Source organism: Rhineura floridana, chromosome 9 (genome assembly GCF_030035675.1).
Source record: "Rhineura floridana isolate rRhiFlo1 chromosome 9, rRhiFlo1.hap2, whole genome shotgun sequence".
Lineage (NCBI taxonomy): Eukaryota > Metazoa > Chordata > Lepidosauria > Squamata > Rhineuridae > Rhineura > Rhineura floridana.
The window spans coordinates 1,031,109-1,056,835 of NC_084488.1; the positions used below are offsets into that span (position 1 = coordinate 1,031,109).

General features: G+C 45.7%; 1 protein-coding gene across 1 annotated transcript in view; it reads left to right on the forward strand.

Annotated features, from left to right (window-relative positions):
• HTT (huntingtin) overlaps positions 1-25,727 on the forward strand; it is a 337,153-nt gene that overhangs the window by 118,570 nt on the left and 192,856 nt on the right. The window contains exons 15-21 of the mRNA XM_061584691.1: positions 3,705-3,816; positions 8,807-8,947; positions 9,819-9,977; positions 10,070-10,167; positions 20,481-20,620; positions 20,759-20,822; positions 21,191-21,291. Of these exons, the coding sequence (XP_061440675.1) occupies positions 3,705-3,816; positions 8,807-8,947; positions 9,819-9,977; positions 10,070-10,167; positions 20,481-20,620; positions 20,759-20,822; positions 21,191-21,291 (815 nt within the window). The remainder of the gene's footprint in view (positions 1-3,704; positions 3,817-8,806; positions 8,948-9,818; positions 9,978-10,069; positions 10,168-20,480; positions 20,621-20,758; positions 20,823-21,190; positions 21,292-25,727) is intronic.

The following is a 25,727-nucleotide window of genomic DNA, read 5'->3' on the forward strand; positions in this document are numbered from 1 at the left end:
ATCACTGCATAGGAAATGTTTAAGAGAGACTTGTGGGCCCTAGTAGGATCTTGTTGTGGAGCATCAAACAGATTCTACACCCAAAGCAACAAGGCCCTTACAAAGACTGAAGCCACAACAGCCATCCTAACTGATAAGGTGCTAATATCATGAACCTGCCTCAAGCCTAGGTCCATCTTACATCCCAGTGTGTCTTTAAGCTGTGCATACAAGTACTCTGGATTCAAAGGAGGATTCAAAAATCCTGTCATGGGCCCCAAGGAGAATCATTGACAAGGTTGGCACTAAGGCCAAGTGTAACGGCAAAAGAGGTAAGTACTAACAAAAACATTGGAACTTCTCAGGCAGGGAAAATGAAAGTGACCCAGCAGAGTCAGAGACTGGCATGTCTCTAAGGTTGTGAAGATTAGAGAAGAGACAGTTACAAGAAGCCCAATTTCGTCCAGCAATCTGTCATACCCCCCTGAGAAGATCTTGAGTTAATAGTGTTAACTGCCCATCCTTTTCTGTATATAAGAAGGAGCTCGTTTGTATTTGCTGTTGCGACAACTCATCTACTGTTGCTTCCAATGTCTAGTTATGCCTGTTCCTGTTGAAATCCCTATTCTGATTTCTGGAATAAGGCTTTGTGCAGAAAAATCCAGTCACTGAGTCATGAGTCTGCTTCTCTAGTTTGGGAGCCTGGACAAGTCCTGCAGTGTGCGGCTCAATAAGAGAAATCTTCAACTGATCCATGAGAAGTTGCTCTAATAATTTTAGAACAGACTTTCTGTGGGAACAGACTTTTTGTACTGCAATTGGGAATCACATTCAAACGTGATAACCTTTGGAAGCATTGAAGAAAGCTTCACCACTCTGGACTTTGGATTTTGGGTCCAGGCACGCCACAGCCACCCTGGATGAGAAGAGAACTGATGAAGCAAGGCGAGTCCTCTGTAGCATTTCAGATCTAAAGCTGCCATTGCAAGCACAGCAGGGGTAGATAGTGAGAGTCTTGAAAAAGGCAGTTTGAGGATACTATCTCAGACTCTGGCTTCCCACTCTATTCCTCCTCATTCAAAATTATCCACTCAGTGTCTGGATCCTCTGCCTTGTTTGCAGCACCTCTTCTTTGTGAGTTAGAAACCAGCCATTGCACCCTACCTCTGTGCATGGCATGACGGTAGGGAGAGACATGCTCAGGCTCCATGGGAGATGGGGTGGTAGTAGTAGCCTGGACAGGTACTGGTGCAGCCCCTTCCACAGTAGTGGAAGAATTTTGCTGTGGCACTAGTGCTGGTTCAGCCACCGGCACAGTAGTGGAAGTCATCTGCTGTGGCAGTGGCACCACAATTTGTTCAGTGTTAGGATGTTGTATTGGGTGAGATGGCAAGTTTAGAGAAACTGTCACATCCCTGGACAAGTCAGAAAGCAAGGCTTTCTTTAACTGTTGTAACATCTGAGCTGAAAATTCCAACTGCACAGGAGGGATATGGTGCCTCTCAGTGGGGGAAGTGCCATAGGTTGCAAGACTTGAGTAGAGAGGTGAGCACTTGAGGTGCTCTCAAACCCCCTAAAGATTTCTGGGGAAGATACTGTGGAAAAATAGTTCAAAGATCCATCGCAGGCTACCTTCCTCCTCATCAGTGGGCTGTTCCTCCATTCTCAGGAAACAACAGTGCTATGATATCCTTGTGCCACCTCTAATCTGCGTGTCTGATTACTCCCCCCACCTGTTCCAACAATCTGTCTCCCTGTGTTCTCAGCATTGAGGGAGAACAACATGGTGCTATCTGTGGTGTTCCCATAGACCTGCTGTGGAGGACAGTCTCAAATAAGGAGTCAAGATGCTTGAATTGCTGATGCTTCTTAAAGCCTCCCTGCCAGCTTCTGCTGAATGCCTCCTCAAACCCTCAGGCAGGTGTAGGATTAAGAATTGGCGGGAACTGTGTCAAGTGAAGAGTGCTGTTCTGTAGCGGCCACAATCAAAGATGCTGAAACGGGAATTGGCGATGATGCCAGTGGCCAAGATTGTTCAATAGTGGGCATAGTCAAAGACTCAAAGATCGGCATCAGCGTCAGTGGTAATGGCTGAGATTTCTTGGTGGGAATGGCTATTTTATCTTTGGACTTCCCATGGACTGAGAGCTGTAGCCTTCGCCCTGACAGACTGAGTGGGGCTTATGGGAGCAGTCTGGTGTGATAAGATGAGAAAAGGTGGGCTAGGAGGAATGGGTGCAGAGCAATTTATGGCCTCTGAGGTTTGGTGGATGGGGGCATTGAGAAAAGTTGAATGAAGAGGGCTCCAAGGAGAATAACTCCTTGTAGGCCAGCCAAACAAAAAGGCAGGAACAAAGCAAACATTGTGTTTTCGTTTGTGTTTTTTGAATAGTAAATGATAGAAAAAACAAATAACTGAGATAAGAACAAGGTAAGGATAGAGAAACAACAATTATGTATACAGGCCTGGACTGAAAACAGTGAGTAGAGAGTGAACCTGACCACACTCAGTGAAGGCATAAAAAGAACTGTTCCTTCAGCGCAAGGGGGAGCTAGAAGATTGCAAAATTGAACAGCACCTTTTCTGCCTTTCAACCACAAGATGGAGGTGAAGTCCCACCTGCAATCATCTTACATGCACGGGAGAATTAACAGACATGCTTAACAAGATACAAAAATGTGAGTAGCAAAAAATCCCCCAACTTAGCAGCACAAAATAACAAAGCAGAATACCATGGTGAAAATTCTCAACTATTCCAAGCTGAAGGCAGGACAGAAACAACACAGTCTTGACCAATAATTGAAATGTAGATATAGTGACAGTCAAACCAGATAGAATAGATAGATGAATTGTGGACAAAAATTATTCTGGTGAATAATTTGAAATACATTACAGCCTGGTTCGCACTTAACACTAAGCTAAACATAAACACATGAGTGCAGGTACTCAAGCAAAATTGACAGGCACTTCATTCCTCCCCCCTGTCCTGCTAATGCATGGAGCTAAGCCATGGGTTGGCATTTGATTGCATTTGAACTTGAGCTCATCATTTGTCTCACCTGGACATACCATGAGCAGTAAACCAAAAACAAACCTTGGCTCATGTTTTGTCTGAGTCCAGGTTTGGAAGTAATCCTAAGACAAACCATGACTTAGCTCCGGGTAGCATAGTAGCAGCAAGACTGGGGAAAGAGCAAAGTGGCTGTGAGTTTTGCTTTGAGTACCTGCACATTCACGCTTAGCTGTGGTTTGGCTTAGAGTTATGAGTGAACTGGGCTGAAAAACATACTAGAAACCAGGTTAGGCTACCATTTTATTGAAATGCTCTGGTCACCTTTTTGTCCTTATAGATTTAGTATAAGGCTTACATACATCTGTAAAAATTGTCCTCTACCACTATACATGTTCCCTCAGTCAAAATAGTTCTAGAGAAACTATTGCAGAATTCTGTTCCTCTACTGATAACAAATGTCCTTCAGACTCCTTCCATTTTTCCTTTGTTATGTAGTGCCTATAATAGTATTTGTTACTAGAAAGCATAATAGTCTCCAAAAGTCTATGATTTTTCATGCACCATTTTAAAACTCTCTATATCAGTTAGTTTTATTTCCAGCCCCACTTAGTCTTAAAGCAATCAGTTATTTTTGGGTTACCAACTCTGTTTTAAAGCTATATGAGTTTATCTTAATCTTTGTTACAAAAATAATTTCTTTTTTTTAAACAGCTTTCCAGAATTAAAGGAGATATAGGATATTATACGGATGGAAATGCTGCTCCATTAGTTCACTGTGTCCGTCTCCTGTCAGCCTCTTTTCTTCTTACGGGGGAGAAAGGTGGTAAGTAGTGTAAAAATTAATACAAGCAACCTCTTTCTGCTTTCCCACTTAATCTAGTTAAATATCTGACTGGTTCATTTTGTGATGTTGTTTAAACTCTCAATAACAAAGAATTTGAAATTAATAATGCATTTGAAGACGTAATTTAGGCTTCATAAAGCATAGTTTGTTGCCATGATGTCAACTTACTGAAGTGATACAACTATAAGAAAGAAGGCAAAGTCAAGACCAGTTTAAAAGATTTTGCTTCCTTTTTACTAATCATAATTATATGAAATGGGAGTGCAATTTGGAATTATTTAAAGCTTTCTCATTGCTGATGTGTATAATTCATAGTTGAATAGGTACAATCCTATACCCAATTAATTGGGGGGAGTAAGCCCTGCTGAATTCAGTGGAACTTGAATTACGAGCTAGAGGGAGCCCCAGCTGACGAGCTAGAGGGAGCCCCAGCTGACAAAGCGTCAAGGCGAGTTAAGCAGCAGAGCGAGTTTGGCAGCAGGGCGAGGAGGCCAGGGCCCTCCACTCTGCCCGTCTGTTCCGTGACCTCAACTAAACCGCAGTTTCCAACCCATTGACATAATAAACCTTAAACAAAACTATCCAGGTATTCTTACCTATGCAGGTATTCAAACTCGCTCTGCAGCAGGGGTGTGGGGGCTTTCCAGTGTTTTGCACTGCCTGCAGCATGTACGACTATCTGCCTGTTGGACAGAAGTCGTGGGTGTGCTCTCGGTGCAATGAGCTCCTGGCTCTCTGGGAACGACTTCATTTCCTTGAGGCCAAGGTGGCTGACCTGGAAAAGCTGAGAGAGGCAGAGAGGTGTGTGGAGAAGGCCTTCAGGAACGTTATAGCTGTGTCCCACTCCAAGGATGATAGCTCTTCTGCTATCATGGACAACGATGGTCTCGGGGAAGGAGAGCATCCAGCCGAGGAAGAGGGAAACGATCCCTGAGAAGGGACCCATTCCTTGGGGGATGAGCAGCTATCCTCTCGTGCCGAGGATATATCTCCAGGGGGTGGAGGGATCCTTGTAGTGGGTGATTCAATCATTAGGAACATAGACAGTGGGGTGTGTGATGGGCGTGTAGACCGCAAGGTGTTTTGCCTGCCTGGTGCGAAGGTTGCAGATATCGCCCGTCGTTTAGATAGTTTGGTAGACAGTGCTGGGGAGGAGTCAGTGGTCGTGGTGCATGTTGGCACCAACAACATGGGGAATTGCAGCCGTGAGGTCATGGAAGCAAAATTTAGGTTGCTAGGTAGGATGCTGAAAGCCAGGACCTCCAAGGTGGCTTTCTCTGAAATGCTACCGGTTCCATGCGCAGGACCAGCGAGACAGCTATGCAGTCTCAATGCGTGGGTGAGACGATGGTGTTGGGTGGAAGGGTTTGGATTTGTTAGGCACTGAGGAACATTATGGGACAAGCCGGGCCTGTACAAAAGGGACGGGCTCCACTTGAACCAGAATGGAACCAGACTGCTGGCACTTAAAATTAAAAAGGTGGCAGAGCAGCTTTTAAACTGACTGAGGGGGGAAGCCCGACAGGAGCTGAGGAAGGTCCGGTTCGGAATAAACGTCCCCCCTGGGATAAAGACCAAAAAATGATGAAATTTTAAAAGGGGTAGGCCTAGAAGTAGGCATTGTGAGAGCAGGGGCACAGGATATAAATTCAGACTGGCCGCATATGTGTTCCAGTCATGACAAAGAAGCAAAGTTTCTAGATATTCTAAATGATTATTCCCTAGACCAGTTGGTCATGGAACCGACCAGAGGGATGGCAACTCTGGACTTAGTCCTCAGTGGGGACCGGGACCTGGTGCGAGATGTAAGTGTTGTCGAACCGATTGGGAGCAGTGACCATAGTGCTATTAAATTAAACATACATGTAAATGGCCAATTGCCAAGAAAATCCAACACGGTCACATTTGAGTTCAAAAGAGGAAACTTCACAAAAATGAGGGGATTGGTAAAAAGAAAGCTGAAAAACAAAGTCCAGAGGGTCACATCACTCGAAAATGCTTGGAAGTTGCTTAAAAACACTATATTAGAAGCTCAACTGGAGTGCATACCACAGATCAGAAAAGGTACCGCCAGGGCCAAGAAGATGCCAGCATGGTTAACGAGCAAAGTCAAGGAAGCTCTTAGAGGCAAAAAGTCTTCCTTCAGAAAACAGAAATCTTGTCCGAATGAAGAAAATAAAAAAACACAAACTCTGGCAAAAGAAATGCAAGAAGACAATAAAGGATGCTAAAAAAGAATTTGAGGAGCACATTGCTAAGAACATAAAAACCAACAACAAAAAATTCTATAAATACATTCAAAGCAGGAGACCATCTAGGGAGGCGATTGGACCCTTGGATGATAAGGGAGTCAAAGGTGTACTAAAGAACGATAAGGAGATTGCAGAGAAGCTAAATGAATTCTTTGCATCTGTCTTCACAGTGGAAGATATAGGGCAGATCCCTGAACCTGAACTAACATTTGCAGGAAGGGATTCTGAGGAACTGAGACAAATAGTGGTAACTAGAGAGGAAGTTCTAGGCTTAATGGACAATATAAAAACTGACAAATCACCGGGCCCGGATGGCATCCACCCGAGAGTTCTCAAAGAACTCAAATGTGAAATTGCTGATCTGCTAACTAAAATATGTAACGTGTCCCTCGGGTCCTCCTCCGTGCCTGAGGACTGGAAAGTGGCAAATGTAACGCCAATCTTCAAAAAGGGATCCAGAGGGGATCCCGGAAATTACAGGCCAGTTAGCTTAACTTCTGTCCCTGGAAAACTGGTAGAAAGTATTATTAAAGCTAGATTAACTAAGCACATAGAAGAACAAGCTTTACTGAAAGCAGAGCCAGCATGGCTTCTGCAAGGGAAAGTCCTGTCTCAGTAACCTACTAGAATTCTTTGAGAGTGTCAACAAGCATATAGATAGAGGTGATCCAGTGGACATAGTGTACTTAGACTTTCAAAAAGCGTTTGACAAGGTACCTCACCAAAGACTTCTGAGGAAGCTTAGCAGTCATGGAATAAGAGGAGAGGTCCTCTTGTGGATAAGGAATTGGTTAAGAAGCAGAAAGCAGAGAGTAGGAATAAACGGACAGTTCTCCCAATGGAGGGCTGTAGAAAGTGGAGTCCCTCAAGGATCGGTATTGGGACCTGTACTTTTCAACTTGTTCATTAATGACCTAGAATTAGGAGTGAGCAGTGAAGTGGCCAAGTTTGCTGACGACACTAAATTGTTCAGGGTTGTTAAAACAAAAAGGGATTGCGAAGAGCTCCAAAAAGACCTCTCCAAACTGAGTGAATGGCGGAAAAATGGCAAATGCAATTCAATATAAACAAGTGTAAAATTATGCATATTGGAGCAAAAAACCTTAATTTCACATATACGCTCATGGGGTCTGAGCTGGCGGTGACTGACCAGGAGAGAGACCTCGGGGTTGTAGTGGACAGCACGATGAAAATGTTGACCCAGTGTGCGGCAGCTGTGAAAAAGGCAAATTCCATGCTAGCGATAATTAGGAAAGGTATTGAAAATAAAACAGCCGATATCATAATGCCGTTGTATAAATCTATGGTGCGGCCGCATTTGGAATACTGTGTACAGTTCTGGTCACCTCATCTCAAAAAGGATATTCTAGAGTTGGAAAAGGTTCAGAAGAGGGCAACCAGAATGATCAAGGGGATGGAGCGACTCCCTTACGAGGAAAGGTTGCAGCATTTGGGGCTTTTTAGTTTAGAGAAAAGGCGGGTCAGAGGAGACATGATAGAAGTGTATAAAATTATGCATGGCATTGAGAAAGTGGACAGAGAAAAGTTCTTCTCCCTCTCTCATAATACTAGAACTCGTGGACATTCAAAGAAGCTGAATGTTGGAAGATTCAGGACAGACAAAAGGAAGTACTTCTTGACTCAGCGCATAGTTAAACTATGGAATTTGCTCCCACAAGATGCAGTAATGGCCACCAGCTTGGATGGCTTTAAAAGAAGATTAGACCAATTCATGGAGGACAGGGCTATCAATGGCTACTAGCCATGATGGCTGTGCTGTGCCACCGTAGTCAGAGGCAGCATGCTTCTGAAAACCAGTTGCCGGAAGCCTCAGGAGGGGAGAGTGTTCTTGCACTCGGGTCCTGCTTGCTGGCTTCCCCCAGGCACCTGGTTGGCCGCTGTGAGAACAGGATGCTGGACTAGATGGGCCACTGGCCTGATCCAGCAGGCTCTTCTTATATTCTTATGAGTAGACATGGATTGGACTGTACTGTTAAATACTGTTTCAACTAGGATTGGTCCAAAATTCCACCACAGCTGGGATATGGCTCTGATTTTGAGGTTACAACGGGGAAGGAATGTTTAGTAAATTGGTGTGATAGGGACATACAGGAATCTGTCAGGTTCAGTAGGTCATGCACCGCTATACTGGGTCTCTGCTTAAGTTTTAAAGTTGTGCCATATAGAGATAAAATCATTGGGAAATCTGGATCCTAAAGGCCTTGGACAGGATGTAGGTCAACTGAGAAACCAGGATACATGCTGTATCCTTCGCTAAGGCCTGCAGAATGTGGCATATACTGATAATGTGATGGGTGTATTCAGAGACATAGAGGTCTTAGGAAAGGCTTGATGCGGGCTTCAGCTCACCAAGTGGTCAGGAACTGGACAGAAGCCTCTAGGATACCTGTAATGTCAGTGAAATGGCCTAAAAATGTTTCCATTTCAATAGATCATTTTCTGGAGCGGAATTGCTGATTTTGACCATATCTAGTTCTGACATGGCTACTTTTTTGTACACGTTTTTCTATTTAACTACATAATAAAAGCTTATTTTAAATATTATTTCCCATTCTCTGTATACTTGCTTGATTACCACATTATTTATTATCCATGTAAAAGTATTACAGATTAAAGGTTTGGATGTGTATGTGTTTTACAATTAAATTAACTGTATTTCATTAAATTTATAGTCATGTTCAATTATCTTTACTTAGCACTGGTTCCTGATAAAGATGTAAGAGTCAGTGTAAAAGCTTTAGCAGTGAGCTGTGTCGGAGCAGCTGTTGCTCTCCATCCTGAAGCTTTCTTCAGCAAACTGTATAAAACACCTTTTGAAACCACCAAAGAAGAGTGTGGTATGTTGAGTTTTATATTGTTTCATTAGTATTTTTTTCAAAGAATCACATTCCTGCTTTTGTTTTTGACTGCTTCTGAATTACTAGATATATTGCTGGTAGTGAAACATCCATAGTTCATAGTTGGAGCAGAGCCAACAGTGTTTGTCAGTTGCTGTCACCTGGCAGCAGGAAAGGAACAAATAAAGAAGTAATTAATTAATTAATTATTAACAGAATGTAATAAACCACCTTATTTAGTTTCCAGAAGTATATATTATAAGAACTTTTTCCTCTTGTGTAAACTAGGAACCACCTCAGTGTCATACCTTGAGGAATGATAAGGATTCCTGTTAGGCTCTAAATCAAAATTATTTATTTATTATTTGATTTATATCCCGTCCTTCCTCCCAGCAGGAGCCCAGGGCGGCAAAAAATGAATATTTTTATAAACTCTTGCTACATCTAGTATATATTAGGAAGCTGTGATATGTTTTTTGCAGTGGCAACATGGGAATTCCTTTCTTACCTTCTAGTACCTGACAGTGTGGCTGTTCCCAGGTAGGTGGGAGAATTGCTGCTTCATGCTCAGTCTGAACATAATGTTTGGAATTACACACCATAAATGTTCAGCCTTTTTCCAAATTCTGTAGAATTTCACTAGAGACTGAAGTATTGAACCTGTTAATTAATGATATTAAAATGTTTTAACTACAGACATATTTTACTGTAATTAAAAAGTGGGTTTTCCTTTGTGTTTATTATAATTGTTGTAGTGCATTTGATATTAGATATGTGACTTCAGCCTTTCTTTAGAAAAGATTTAAAGCTGGAAAATGGCAAGAGATGGAAGGACACATTTCTTTATTATCTGTACCTATTTTTTTTCTAGAAGAACAGTATATAAGTGATATTGTGAATTATATTGATCATGGAGATCCCCAGATTCGAGGTGCAACTGCCATTTTATGTGGAACAATAGTTTTTTCCATCCTCAGTAAATCTCGCTTTGATGTGGAAAACTGGCTAGCAAGCATAAGAGCTTCAACAGGTAATAATTGGGTGAATTTGTATAATTGGTGTTTTGTGCCGTAATATGCTTTCAGTTGTTTCATTCATTGTCTTTTTTTAATTTATTCTCAGGGAACAATTTTTCACTGGTAGATTGCATACCCCTATTACAAAGGACTCTGAAAGATGAGTCTTCAGTCACGTGCAAACTGGCTTGTACAGCTGTGAGGGTAAGCAGAAACATCTCTAAAATATAATATTTGAAAAGAAGAGTCAGCACAAAGTGATAGACCCTTGCCCCTCCCTGGACTACTGCTCACCTCATTCTCCTATGGGGTGCTACAGGGCTCCACAGAATCATAGAAGAGTAGAGCCTATCAGGCCTTTTGAGTCCAACCCCTGCTCAATGCAGGAATCCAACTGAAAGCATACCCAACAGGTGGCTGTCCAGCTTCCTACTGAATGCTTCCAGTGTTGGAGAGCCCACCATCTCCCTAGGTAATTGGTTCCATTGTTATACCACTCTAACAGTTAGCAAGTTTTTCCTGATGTTCAGCTGAAATCTGGCTTCCTGTAATTTGTCGCCCATGCCTTTCAACATCTACATAAAAGTGCTAAATAAAATTATAGGGAGACCTTACCTTGAAGACTCATTAATATGCTGATGACACCCAATCCTGTCTCTTCAGCAGCTCCTAAAGTGGCAGTTGCAGTATATCTCAAGGTCCTAAGGGGAGCACTTCTATCCTCCTGCCCAGGATTCTAGCCAGCCTGGGACAGGAACCTTGTAACATTATTCCTATCTTGTACGGAGGGAGCAGTGAGAAAAGGTAGCTCCAGAAAAAGTTGTAGAAACACCTCCTCTTTCCCTGTTGTTCTGAAAGGTAGTGGGTGATGTAAAAGGCCTATGCCTGAGACCTTGGAGAGCCACTTCAGTTGGTGTAAATCAGAGGTGGGGGATTTTTTTGACCTGATGGGCTAGATTGCTATCTGTCCCCACCTCAATGAAATCAGATGGTTGATAGATGAGTAGTTCCACCCATGTGTCAAAGTTCCTTATGCAGCGCTTTCCAACTGCCAACTGGTTATTGGATCTTTGGGAACTGCTATGCAAAGGGCTTTACCAGCCCTACTCTTGGCAAAAGGCTGAGCATAGGGCTGACAGAGCTGCTTGTTTCTTGGGTGGCAGGCCATCAGGTGGGTAGCAGTGCCACCTTGTGTTAAAAGGCAGGAAATGCACTAGCATTGATGATTATACCGTTCATTTCGATATTTCCTCCAGTCCATTTCCTTTCTTTGTCTGAGGCTGATCTCTGCACCCTCCTCAGCCTTAGCTTCTGTATCTGGTCTGTGAGTGCATCCTGAATTCCCTCTCCTTACTTCTACCTTGACTATCATTCTATCTTGCTTCTCGTTTCTCTAGCTGTTGCCTTAAAAAAAAAAACCTTGCCTTTTTTCTGCTCAGCCTTTTCTGTCTTCGGAAGCTGTTTCCTTTGCATCTGCCCATCATTTCTTTGTCCACCAGCCGCCTTCTCCCTTGTTGCTTTGGTGGCTGTTTGTTTCTCCCTTGTTGTTTTTGGCAGCTGTTTATTTTGAATCCTTTCTCTTTTTTCTGTTCAGTTTTTCTTGTTTGGCGGCTGTTTTCCCTCGCTTCTGCCCACCCGCCATTTGCATGACTGTCCCCTTTTCCCCTCTTCCTTTTTTTGGTGACTGTGCATTTTCTCTCCTCCTGCTGCTGGCTGCGCTGCTGCTCTAGCAGCATTTGTTTCTCTTTAGCGCTGTAGCCAATTCTCAGACTAGCATTTTAGGTTTGCTGGTTCGCCTTCCCCAATGCTTGCGCCACTGTTACTTGGATCCTGCCGCTTGGAGGTTTCTCCCTTGCCTACCCATGTTTCCTTCAGTTCTGGTATTACTCCCCACCCTTTTGCTGGTCTTTTGCCGCCCTTTTTATCCCAGACTCCATTTTCTTTAGATTTTTCCTGCCTTTTTCGTTGCAAGTGCCATTTTCATGTGCTCTTTTTCTTGGTTATTTTCAATTGCATTTTGTATTGTATTCAATCTTCTTGTCTCCCTTCCCCTTATCTCAGACAGTTAGTTCTATTGTGGAGTGCCTTACTGGCCTGCCTTTTCTGCTCTGTTCTCAGCTGCCTTGGTGTGTCACCATACTCCTCAGAGTGCTTGTGCCTTCTGCTTATCCATTGCATTCCCCATCTGCCTGCATACATTGATTGCCTCTGCATCTACCATCTGTCCGCATGTGGTAATTACAAGTGCCAATGATGGCATCTTCTAGGACTGGTCACAGTTTTTCAGAACAGTGGCAGAGTACGCCTTTTCCCAAGCATCTTCAGAACAGTCCACCTCAACATCATCTGCTTCTATGCATGCACACTCAAGTGCTTAAGAAAGGTGCTCATCACAAGGCACCAAAGTACAAAGCTTCTAAGCATGCTCCATCTAAACGTAAGAGCTGCTTCCTGTACAGAATCTCAGACTGTAGCGAGGTGACCATGTTACATGAGCACAGTAGCATCATGTGACTGACTGACTTCAGCTTTTGTTTCTGCTACAGCCATGTTGGAAGAGGATGTTGACGGAAAAAGGTGGCAGCTTTCTTCTACTCTCTGATTTCTTCTGATGAGGACATTGGGTTTTTTTCTGACCACCCAGCTGAACAGGCTTTACAACCTTTAGTAGCTCTCCTAGTTCCTGTGTCTACTGGTGTGCCTGCTCCATCCTCTCACCGTGTACCTTCATTCCTCAGTTCCAGCTCCATCTCTGTCTCAGCGCTTCCATCTGACTCTCTAGGTCCTTTCCCAAATGATGGAAGCATCATTGGAATCTCTAGAATCCATGTTGAGGGGTCTTGCTCCCATTTTGCCTCAGCGTTACCAGGGCCCTGGCTGAATGTCTCCCATCCCCAGTACCTGTCTGAGGAGGACATCTCTTCTTTTTTCCTGGGAATGTCCAAGGGGTTAAGAGTTCTGGATCTGAGTCATGATAATCTGAAGTCAGTGTCACATGAGGTGGATCCTTTGGACCCTTTCCTCGCACCAGAGTGTGATGAGGAGGAGTGAAGATTCTGAGGTAGAAGAGGGTTCTTCTCATTGTTTTATTTTATTTTATTTTATTTAGTTTAATTTATATACCGCCCTAAGCCCGAAGGCTCTCTGGGCGGTGTATAAAAAGATAAAAACAAGCACAATAAATACAATAAATAATAATAAGAAACAATCAAACAATAACGAACCAAACAACATCCAAAATACGGAAATGCTGTTTAAAATACACTTTAAAATGCCTGGGAGTATAAAAAGGTTTTCACCTGGCGCCGAAAAGATAGTAGCGTCGGCGCCCGGCGCACCTCATCAGCGAGACTGTTCCACAGTTCGGGGGCCACTACTGAAAAGGCCCTGGTTCTAGTCATCACCCTCCGAGCCTCTTGATGGGATGGTACTCGGAGGAGGGCCTTAGATGTTGAGCATAGTGTACGGGTAGGTTCATATTGGGAGAGGCGTTCCACCAGGTATTGCGGTCCCATGCCGTGTAGGGCTTTATAGGTCAAAACCAGCACTTTGAATCTAGCCCGGAAACAAATAGGAAGCCAGTGCAGACGGGCCAGAACAGGTGTTATATGAGCGGACCTTCTGGTCCGCGTCAACAATCTGGCCGCTGCATTCTGGACTAGCTGTAGTTTCCGAACAGCCTTCAAGGGCAGCCCCACATAGAGCGCGTTGCAGTAGTCCAATCTAGAAGTTACCAGAGCATGAACAACTGAAGCGAGGTCGTCACTGTCCAGATAGGGACGTAGCTGGGCTACCAATCGAAGATGGTAAAAAGCATTCCGTGCCACCGAGGCCACCTGGGCCTCAAGAGACAGGGAAGGATCGAAAAGAACTCCCAAGCTACGAACCTGTTCCTTCAAGGGGAGTGTAACCCCATCAAGAACAGGATGAACATCCTCCATCTGAGCAGAGAAGGCACTCACCAACAGCGTCTCAGTCTTGTCTGGATTGAGCTTCAGTCTGTTAGCTCCCATCCAGTCCATTATCGCGGTCAGGCAACGGTTTAGCACGTTAACAGCCTCACCTGAGGAGGATGAAAAGGAGAAATAGAGCTGCGTGTCATCAGCGTACTGATGGCAACACACCCCAAAACTCCTGATGACTGCACCCAGCGGCTTCATGTAGATGTTGAAAAGCATGGGGGACAGTACCGATCCCTGCGGGACTCCACAATGGAGAGTCCAGGGTATCGAGCAATGTTCCCCAAGCACTACCTTCTGGTCGCGACCCACCAAGTAGGAGCGGAGCCACTGCCAAGCAGTACCCCCAACTCCCAACTCTGTGAGTCTTCCCAGAAGGATACCATGGTCGATGGTATCAAAAGCAGCTGAGAGATCAAGGAGAATCAACAGAGTCACACTCCCCCTGTCCCTCTCCCGACAAAGGTCATCGTACAGGGCGACCAAGGCTGTTTCGGTGCCAAAACCGGGCCTAAAACCGGATTGAAATGGATCAAGATAATCAGTGTCATCCAAGAGCCCCTGGAGCTGGCCGGCAACCACCCGTTCCAGTACCTTGCCCAAGAACGGAACATTCGCCACAGGTCTATAGTTGTTCAGGTTATCTGGGTCCAAAGAGGATTTCTTCAGGAGTGGTCTCACTACCGCCTCTTTTAGGCAGTCAGGGACCACTCCCTCTCTCAAAGAGGCGTTTATTATCTCCTTGGCCCAGCCAGCGGTTCCGGTCCTGCCAGCTTTCACCAGCCAAGAGGGGCAAGGGTCCAGAACAGATGTGGTCGCCCGCACCAGTCCAAGGATCTTGTCAACATCCTCAAGCTGTACAGACTGAAACTCATCCAATAAATAAGGACAAGACCGTGTTCTGGATGCTTCGTTGGAACTCACTGTCATAACATTGGAGTCTAAGTCCTGGCGAATGCATGCGATCTTATCCTGGAAGTGCCTTGCGAACTCATCACAGCGGGCTACAGATGAATCCATAATATCCCGAGGGCCAGAATGTAAAAGCCCTCGTACAATTTTAAAGAGCTCCGCCGGGCGGGAGAGAGATGCCTTAATTGTGGCAGCAAAATATCTCTTTTTTGCTGCCCTCACCGCTACTATATACCACTTAGAAGAAGCACTTACCAAAGCATAATTGCATTCGTCAGGAGTTCGCCTCCATCTGCACTCAAGCCTCCTCCTCTCTTGCTTCATCACTCTCAGCTCCACGGTATACCATGGAGCTGTATGAGCTCTACATAGGAGGGGGCGCATTGTCTGCTTCATTCAGCACACTTTCTGCTTCTGCTGCAGAAGACCCTTAATATCCAGGGCTGCCTGAGGCCCCTGCTGATCCAAATCCTGCCCCCTCAAAAGGGGTTGCATTTCTGAAGGAACCTAAATGCTCTGTTCATTCTGTTCCTGTTCCTGGGTTATTGCAAAAGTTGGCTAGGAAAGAGTGGGATTGACCTTTGCATGCATGTTGAGTTTCCATCCTGGCTAACAAATGTTATTCGCTGGATCCTGTATTCATGGCTCTGCTCCAGGTCCTGAGGAGTAGCCAGACCTATTTCTAGTTTGGTTTCCAAATCTCAGCTTCCTAAGGAATGCACAGCTTAAAGATCCACTGAAAGGAGACCGGGCTTTGCCTTGAGAAAAGCCCATGATGCAAGCACCTACTCCAGCAGAGCTTCCTGCGCAGCCTCCGTGTTCACGAGGGCATCTGTGCTGTGGCTTGATGACCTGCTAGACAGGCAGCACCAGGATCTTGATAGGTTGTGGAAAACCTTACTGAAGCTTTGTAGGGCGGCAGCCTTAGTGGCAGATGGTACACTTGATGCTATGCAATTTTCTGCCTGCTTCGCCATTAGGAAGCAGACAATTCATCTATGCTCCTTATATAGGGACCAAATTATTTGATGACAACACTCTCAAAGGTGTGCTCATTTAAATGAGAGAAAAGTGCAACCTGGTGCTAGCCACAGTCAAGAAGGATCAGAGGAAACAATACCATCGATTTTCTCCATACTAGCCTTTTCTGTCCTATCCAACATTTGCTAGACATTTCTGCAGAAGAGCCAATGAATCCTGAAGAATATTACACAGGAGTTCACTACATCTTGTTATTGATTCCCAAGAAAGATGTAATGTGGTGTGCCATCTTGGACCTGAAATTTCTCAACATGTTTGTGAAATATCAAGGAGGCTCTTCAGACCAGATATTTCTTTAGACCTCCTTTAGATCGATTGAGGGCATCTTCACACAGCCATTCTTCCAGTCCACAGATAGTACCTGAGGTTCATGAATGGCCCTACTCATTTTCAGTACTGCAACCTGCTATTTGGTTGCTCTTCAAGTCTGAGAGTGTTCACAAAGATCATGGTTATCTGGTGGTACATTTGCACCTACAGGGTATCTACATTTACCTGTAGCTGGATGATTTGCTAGTGTGGACCAACAGTTTTGTCCAGACTTCCACCCTTTTTCAGATCAGTTTTGCAGCTCTGAGGGACCATGGTTGTATGGTCAGTCAGGAGAAGACCCAACTGACACCAGCTAAATGTGGTGGTGGTGTCCGGCCTGAATTTCAGGAACTCAGACACAGCTATAATTTTTTCTTTCATTGAAGTAATAGAAAATTTCAGTTCAGAGTGCTTCATGAATCTCCTATGGCTTACTCAGAACTCAGCATCCTTCCCTAACTAGGGACAACTTGGAGGCAATAAGACGTTGACTCAACAACTAGCCCTTCCCCCTCGCCCAGCTTAAGTAGGGCTGGGCGGGACCCCCCTTCTTTTGCATGTACCCTGAACCAGAGTTGGAGGCATGTGTGAATGCGCTGACTTCTCCTGAGCTGAGTTTGTTGAATCTCCTGTGGCAGGAGATCCACCTCCTGGACCTGGGCGAAGGCGGGGCCTCAGCTTCCATCCCGTTGTCTCCCTCTGCAGGGGGAGAGCTGTCTGACACAGGTGTGGGGAGAGGCACTGCATCAGGAGGAGGAGAGGGCAGTTGGTTTGAGGGTCTGTCCTGGGGGTTGTCTGGAATGGCTGGTGGTGACCCATCATGTCTCTCCCTTTGCTGGGCCCTTCCCCGATGGGAGTGTCTCAGTCCAAATCTTCCTCCCCCCCTCCTGTGTGTCGGTCCACCTTCTGCTAGCACGGCTCACGACATCATCCCCCTCCCGAAGCTGCCTTCCAACCCAGAGGCTTGGGCCTGTCAGGGTATTCGTCATGGAATTTTCTCACCAAGTCCGGTGCATGGACATCAGACACCTGTTCCCAGGATTGCTCCTCCAGTCCAAAACCTTTGCAGTGGCTGAAGTACTGTAATTTCCCTTGACACCAATGGCAGCCGAGGATCTGTTTCACCTTGTATTCCTCTTCTCCATTGACGATGATTAGTGATGGTGGGGCATCGGTCACCCGGTAGGGACTTGGAGGCTTTTCTAAGGTTAGCAATGACCAGTGAAATACAGAGTGGATCTTAATGGATACAGGCAAGTGAAGCTGGTATGCTGCCGGATTGATCTGAGCCCCCACTTTGAAGAGCCCTCCCTTGCTTCAAGTTTATGGCAAGGTACCCTCACCAGCAGTTAATGAGTTTCTGTGGTGGTTGGCATGCTGGCATAAGGAACAAAGTGCGCCATCTTGCTAAAGGCATCCACCACCATGAGAGTGGGTTTCCCATGAGAGGAAGGTAGGTCTGTGATAAAGTTCAAGGTGACTACTTACAAAGGACCTCTAGGTGTGGGGAGTGGCTCCAGTAACCCGGCCGGGCACCTCGGGGTGTGCTTGGCTCTCAGGCTAGTAGAGCAAGAGTGAATATGGAGAACTTGGCCATGCGCAGTCATTCCACATCTCATTGATAAGGGGGAGCAGATGCCTATTGAGGATTGTGATCTTGTTCAACTCGTGGTAATCGTGGCAGGGGTGGAGCGCCCTGCTCTTCTTTTTGACAAATATTAGAGGGGCCCTGGCAGGAGGTTTTGAGGGCCGTATAAACCCCTGCTGCAGGTTGACATCCAAGAAGTCTCATCATGTTGCCAGCTCTGGTTTTGACAAGGAGTATATATGTCCAGAGGGGACTCAGGCCCCAGGGAACAAGTCTATGGCACAGTCATATTGCCTATGGGGGGGGGCAGCTGGTCTGATGCCTCCTTGTTGAAGATGTCTCAGTAGTGCAAGTATTTAATGGGCAGTGCTTCTCCCTCAGGCTGGGTCACTGCCACTGCCGCCATGGGGTTTTTATTAAACAGGCAGTGTTATTGGCAATAATCTGACTGGAATGTCACAGTGGCCTTCCCCCCCAAAATAAGGGAGTTCTGTTGTGTCAACCAGGTCATCCCGAGCACCACTGGGAAACAGGGCAGGGTGGCTAGGTGCTCTACATGGCCTGTTAGCTCCACCCTCAATGACTCTGTTGTCTGGGAGACCGCTCCTGACATCAGGGGCTGCCTGTCTATGGTTTCCACAGAGAGGGGGGCCTTAAGCTTGGTAACAGGTGTCCTGTGGTGTTTAGCAAAGTCCAAGTCCATGAAGTTACTGGATGCCCCTGAATCGACCATGGCATATATGTGGATTTTTGGGCCCGAGGGCAAGCGCAGGCAGATGTTGGGGAGATGCAGTGCTGACTTTGGTGGGATAGGTCTGCCCTGAGGTCCACAGCGTACAGTGGATCCCAGCTCATGGATCTCTATGAGAACTGGGATTTGGAGTTTTCCTGCACCAGTGCCTTCTCCGAATTGGAGGGGCAAGTCTTAGCAAGGTGCCCCGCCTTCCGACAGTACAGACACAACTCCTCTCTGCATCTCTTCTCTTTCTCTGCCTCCGTCAGGTGCCACTGCTCTCCCTATCTGTATGGGCTCCACCCCCAGTGGGGTTGAGGTTCCCACACTGGGTGAGAAGCACATGCGGGGGAGTGGGATGGTAGGCAGGGTTTGGGCCTACTCAGCCTTACGCTCCTGGTGGTGACCTTCAAGTCTGTTTATCTGCAGGCACAGCTAGACAAGCTCTGGGAAGGTGGTTGGTTGCAGGGTGCGCGCTAATTTGTCTAGGATCTCGCTGCTGAGGCCATTATGGTATAAATACATCAATGTGGACTCGTTGAAATCCATCTCCTGGGCCAGGATACAAAAGGTGCTAGTGTAAGTTCTCACAGAGTTTTTTCCCTGCTGCAGGGTTCCCAGTTGGCAAGACACGGTGGCCTTCCGTTGGGAGTCTTGAAAGATCTCCACCATGGCTTCAGTGAAATTAGCATACTGGGTCAACACTGGGTCGTTCCAGAGCAACAGCGGGGTGGCCCACTTGGCAAGCCTCTCCCTCCAGGAGGCTAATGATGAAGGCCACCTTCAAGGAGTCCTTAGGGAACTCCGACTGCCACACTCTGCCATAGAGCTTGCCCCATATCTAATAGTACTAGCCTAGTAAGAAGTAATGTGGGGAGGGAGCTCTGTTTAGCCCGGGCAGTCTAGAGGAAGAACATCTTCCCTCTGGTCTGCTCAGTGATTATTTAAAAGGCATACCCTTCACAGTGCTGCTATTGCTCTGAGACTTTGTGCTGGGCTCCTAGTTAAGAGGGAGTGGGCCTCCCACTCCCTCACACAATGAAGGACCCCCTTTTACAGACCTTGGGGCTATGCAACACGGGCCAGCCCTCTTCAGAGTGTGACACCACCACCACTCCTTGAGTGGATGGGCAACAAGTGCAAGAACAATTTAAGCTATCAGCTTTCACCTACCAATGTGACCCAGCAGGTGAGCTGAGTCAGGCAATTTTAACAGCATGTGGATTGCCAGAAACAGCATCCATGCCTATATGTCATTCTTTGCCACTGTGAGGCCCTATCCAATAATAATTGTGGCCTGCATTATGCCCTGTGTCTTCTATTTTCCCTGCCCAGCTCCACTGCTGCCTGCAGGCACCATCCTTACAGAAGTGGCCAAATTTGCTGATCCACAGAAACTGATGCCTATAAGCAAACATGATTAATTGTCAAGTTTATTTGCTGAGCTGTCAGTTGATCTGAAAGGTTATTAGGACTCCTGCTGTTTTAAGTTGTGTGTGAGCACACGTGCTTTCTTCATAGTGATGGTCATTAGTTGTACAAAAGGAGATTAAAGAATCATAGAGCTGGAAGGGGCCTTGCTGTCCTGTAACTGTTCCTGTCAAGATATTTCTCCTAATGTTCAATATTTTACTCTTCTATAATTTAAGACCATTACATCTAGTCCTGTTCTCTGGGACAGCAGACCAGTCTTTCTCCTCTTTAGTGCAGTAGACACATCTGCTTGATTGCTTTAGTGCACTAGTGATTTGGTGGAGAGGGGCTTCTTAGTTTGTCTAATCTAATAGTTTAGCTTTGATTTCATTATATTTTGCTTTATTGATACATTTATCATAATAGAAAAACTGTCAAATTAAAAATATTGTGCAAATATTAAATTAATAAGCCTTTACAGAGTTTAAATGTTATCTGCAACTAAGTGCTTAATCATATTATTTAAAATAATTTTTAAAATCGTGTTACTTTTTTTTAGCATTGCATCATGAGTTTGTGTAGTAGCAGCTGTAGTGCCTTAGGATTAAAATTAATGATTGACCTCCTTACACTGAAAAATAGTTCCTATTGGCTGGTCAGGACTGAGCTGCTGGAAACTCTTGCTGAGATTGATTTTCGGTAAGTGTTCTTATTTCAGAATTTGTTTTTAGTTTTAGTTGTGTTTTTTCTTTTAAAGTTTTTTTACTTGCTGCCACATAATGTTATACTTTGCTCAACTTTTAACAAGCTATGGTCTTTATCCATCTTTCAATTAAGGCTTATCAATTTTTTGGAAGGAAGGGCCAACAACTTGCATAGAGGAGCACATCATTATACTGGAGTGAGTAATTGTCTTCACTTTTGTGGTTGCTGGGAAATGAGGGTTTACTTAACATAAAGTAGGCATTTAATTCTCGTTCGAAACAGATGGATTTTAATACATTTTAAAGAGAAGCCCTCTTCCATTTTTGCATAGCATTCCTAGTGCACTTTTCATGTAAAAGGTTATCTGTGAATAAAATATTTTTGAAGAGGAAATTAGAAGTTGGGTCTTGGATGTGTCGTGTTGTGGTTTCCAGTTATCATACAACCAATTTTCTTACCTTTTTCAATGTGGAAGTTGCAGTTACATTGTTTTTAACAGCTGTAAACTAGTAAAACATAAATGTAATTTGCTAATCCATCTTCTGTGCTACCTTATTGCCACAGCTATTAAAACTTCAGGATCGCATTCTCAATAATGTAGTTATTTCTCTGCTTGGAGATGAAGACCCCAGAGTGAGGCATGTTGCTGCTGCGGCTTTAATAAGGTATTGGTTAGACTAAATAGTTATAACAAACTTGCTTAATATAACTTATAAAAACATTCAGGTTGTTATTTTTTATGCACTCATGAATTAACATAAATGAAAGTGTGCCATCTGTATGCAATAAGGAATTACCAGATAGAGAGTATCAAAATATACCACTATACAGCTGAGAGTCAGTCAAGGTTTGGCAGGCTGCAAGACTGTTTCTTGAGTTTTGAGGCTGGCATGTCATAAGAACATAAGAAGAGCCTGCTGGATCAGGCCAGTGGCCCATCTAGTCCAGCATCCTGTTCTCACAGTGGCCAACCAAGTGCCTGGGGGAAGCCCGCAAACAGGACCCGAGTGGTAGAACACTCTCCCCTCCTGAGGCTTCCGGCAACTGGTTTTCAGAAGCACGCTGCCTCTGACTAGGGTGGCAGAGCACAGCCATCACAGCAAGTAGCCATTGATAGCCCTGTCCTCCATGAATTGGTCTAATCTTCTTTTAAAGCCATCCAAGCTGGTGGCCATTACTGCATCTTGTGAGAGCAAATTCCATAGTTTAACTATGCGCTGAGTCAAGAAGTACTTTCTTTTGTCTGTCCTGAATCTTCCAACATTCAGCTTCTTTGAATGTCCACGAGTTCTAGTATTGTGAGAGAGGGAGAAGAACTTTTCTCTATCCACTTTCTCAATGCCATGCATAATTTTATACACTTCTATCATGTCTCCTCTGACCCGCCTTTTTTCCTAAACTAAAAAGCCCCAAATGCTGCAACCTTTCCTCGTAAGGGAGTCGCTCCATCCCCTTGATCATTCTGGTTGCCCTCTTCTGAACCTTTTCCAACTCTAGAATATCCTTTTTGAGATGAGGCGACCAGAACTGTACACAGTATTCCAAATGCGGCCGCACCATAGATTTATACAACGGCATGATGATATCGGCTGTTTTATCTTCAATACCTTTCCTAATTATCCCTAGCATGGAATTTGCCTTTTTCACAGCTGCCACACACTGGGTCAACATTTTCATCGTGCTGTCCACTACAACCCCGAGGTCTCTCTCCTGGTCGGTCACCGCCAGTTCAGACCCCATGAGCGTATATGTGAAATTAAGATTTTTTGCTCCAATATGCATAATTTTACACTTGTTTATATTGAATTGCATTTGCCATTTTTCCGCCATTCACTCAGTTTGGAGAGGTCTTTTAGGAGCTCTTCGCAATCCCTTTTTGTTTTAACAACCCTGAACAATTTAGTGTCGTCAGCAAACTTGGCCACTTCACTGCTCACTCCTAATTCTAGGTCGTTAATGAACAAGGTGAAAAGTACAGGTCCCAATACCGATCCTTGAGGGACTCCACTTTCTACAGCCCTCCATTGGGAGAACTGTCCGTTTATTCCTACTCTCTGCTTTCTGCTTCTTAACCAATTCCTTATCCACAAGAGGACCTCTCCTCTTATTCCATGACTGCTAAGCTTCCTCAGAAGTCTTTGGTGAGGTACCTTGTCAAACGCTTTTTGAAAGTCTAAGTACACTATGTCCACTGGATCACCTCTATCTATATGCTTGTTGACACTCTCAAAGAATTCTAGTAGGTTACTGAGACAGGACTTTCCCTTGCAGAAGCCATGCTGGCTCTGCTTCAGCAAGTCTTGTTCTTCTATATGCTTAGTTAATCTAGCTTTAATAATAATAATAATAATAATAATAATAATAAAATAAATTTTATTTTTGAGTCGCCTATCTGGCCTGAACAGCCAGGTCTTCAAGGCCCAGCGGAAACCTGTCAGGGAGGGGGCATGGCGAAGATCGAAAGGAAGGGAATTCCAGAGGGTGGGGCCCACAATCGAAAATGCCCTCTCTCTGGTCCGCACCAGTCTAGCTGTTTTAACTGGTGGGACCAAGAGAAGGTCTTCTGTGGCTGATCTTGTAAGGCGGCATGATTGGTGATGCTGGAGGCGCTCCTTCAGATAAACTGGGCCGAAATTGTATAGGGCTTTAAAGGTCAACAACAGCACCTTGAATTGGGCACGGTAAACAACTGGTAACCAGTGTAGATCCACTAACACCGGAGTGATATGATCACGGCGACTGCTGTTCTTAATCAAACGTGCCGCCGCATTCTGTATCAGCTGTAATTTCTGGACCGTTTTCAAGGGCAACCCCACATAGAGCGCATTACAGTAGTCTAAGCAGGAGGAGACCAGGGCATGTATCACCCGTGGGAGAAGATGGGCAGGAAGGTAGGGTTGCAGCTTCCGTATCAGATGGAGTTGATACCAGGCTGCCCAGCTCACTGCTGAGACTTGAGCCTCGATGGACAGCTGGGAGTCAAGAACGACCCCCAGGCTGCAGACCTGGTCCTTCAGGGGTAATCTTACCCCATTAAATACCAGGTCTATATCTCCCAACCTTCTCTTATCTCCCACGAGCAACACCTCGGTCTTGTCGGGATTTAGTTTCAGCCTATTCCTTCCCATCCATCCACTTACGGATTCCAGGCACTTGGACATGGTATCCACAGCCAACTCTGGTGAGGACTTAAACGAGAGATAGAGCTGAGTATCATCCGCATATTGGTGACACTGCAGCCCAAATCTCCTGACGATGGCCCCCAGCGGCTTTACATAGATGTTGAATAGCATGGGGGAGAGGATAGAACCCTGTGGCACTCCACAAGTGAGAGGCCAAGGGTCTGAAACCTCATCCCCCAATGCCACCCGTTGCTGCCTGTCGGAGAGGTAGGAACGGAGCCATCATAAAATAGTGCCCCCTATTCCTAATCCCTCCAGGCGGTCTAAAAGGATACCGTGGTCGACGGTATCGAAAGCCGCTGAGAGATCCAGGAGGACGAGGAGGGTGTATTCACCCCTATCCAACGCCCTCCTCATATCATCCACCCGGGCGACCAAGGCTGTTTCAGTTCCATGTCCAGTCCTGAAACCCGATTGGAATGGATCTAAATAATCTGCTTCATCCAAGTGTGTCTATAACTGTTTGGCCACCACTCGCTCAATCACCTTGCCCAAGAATGGTAAATTAGAGACTGGGCGAAAGTTGTTTAACTCTTGGGGATCCAAGGAGGACTTTTTCAAGATGGGCTTTATTACTGCCTCCTTGAGGGCTGATGGCAAAGCACCCTCTTCCAAGGAAGCATTCACCACTGCCTTGATCCTATCGTTCAGCCTCTCTTTGCAGCTCATAATGAGCCATGATAGGCAAGGATCCAATAGACAGGTGGTTGGCTTCACAGTAGAGAGCACCTTGTCCACTTCCTCAGCGAGGAGAGGCTGAAACCGATCCCACCGGACCGGAATGCAACTGGCCGACTCTGGTTCACTTCCTGTATCCACGGCATACGGAATCGTGCTCTTCAGGCGCTCGATTTTATCGGCAAAGTGTTTAGGAAATATGTCACAGGAGGCTTTAGAGTGCTCCATGGGTTCCTGAGCAACTGGACCGACCAGGCTTCGGACCACTTGGAACAACCTCCTGGGACAATACTCTGCAGACGCAATAGAGGCAGCAAAGAAATCCCTCTTTGCTGCCTTTGTTGCCACTTGGTAGGCGGCTATTGCTGCTCTAACCAGTGTCCGATCGTCTTCGGAGTGAGATTTCCGCCACCGGCGCTCTAGTCGTCTCACCTCCTATCTCAGACCCCGCAACCGCGGTGTATACCAGGGTGCTATCTGACTCCTATTCAGGGGGAGAGGACGTTTCGGAGCCACCCGGTCAACTGCCGTAGTGATCTCCCTATTCCACTCCAACACCAGGGTTTCAACTGGGCGACCTTCAGCAGGCTCCAAATCTCCCAGCGCATTCAGGAATCCTTCAGGATCCATCAGACGTCTGGGGTGGACCATCCTAATAGGTCCATGTCCCCTGCGGAGGGTGTGTGGCATTAAGAGGTCCATATTCACCAGATAGTGATCTGACCATGACACGGGGTTAGAAGAAACAGCCCCCATTTTCAGAGCACTTCCCTCCCCTCCCGAGACAAACACCAGGTCACAAGCATGACCGGCTACATGGGTGGGTCCTATATTACTAAGGTACTGTTCCCAGGAAGTCATGGTTTCCATGAAATCCCGAGGGGCTCCAATGAGGATGGTATCAGCGTGCACATTGAAGTCTCCCAAAACCAACAGGTTGGGGGAGAGCATCCGTACACCCGAGACCACCTCCAGCACCTCGGTCAGAGAGTCTGCCGTGCAGCGGGGTGGGCGGTACACAAGTAGAATCCCTAAACTGCCCTTTGGGCCCAACCTCCAGTACATGCAGTCAACAAACTTGGTCTCGTGGAGGGGGGTATGCTGAAAACCAAGGACCCCCGATAGATGACTGCCACTCCCCCTCTCCGCCTACCCACCCTCGGCTGCTGTGCGTATTGGAAACCGGCTGGACACATGGCCTCAAGCGTAGGAGCTGAAGCTTCATCCAACCAGGTCTCCGT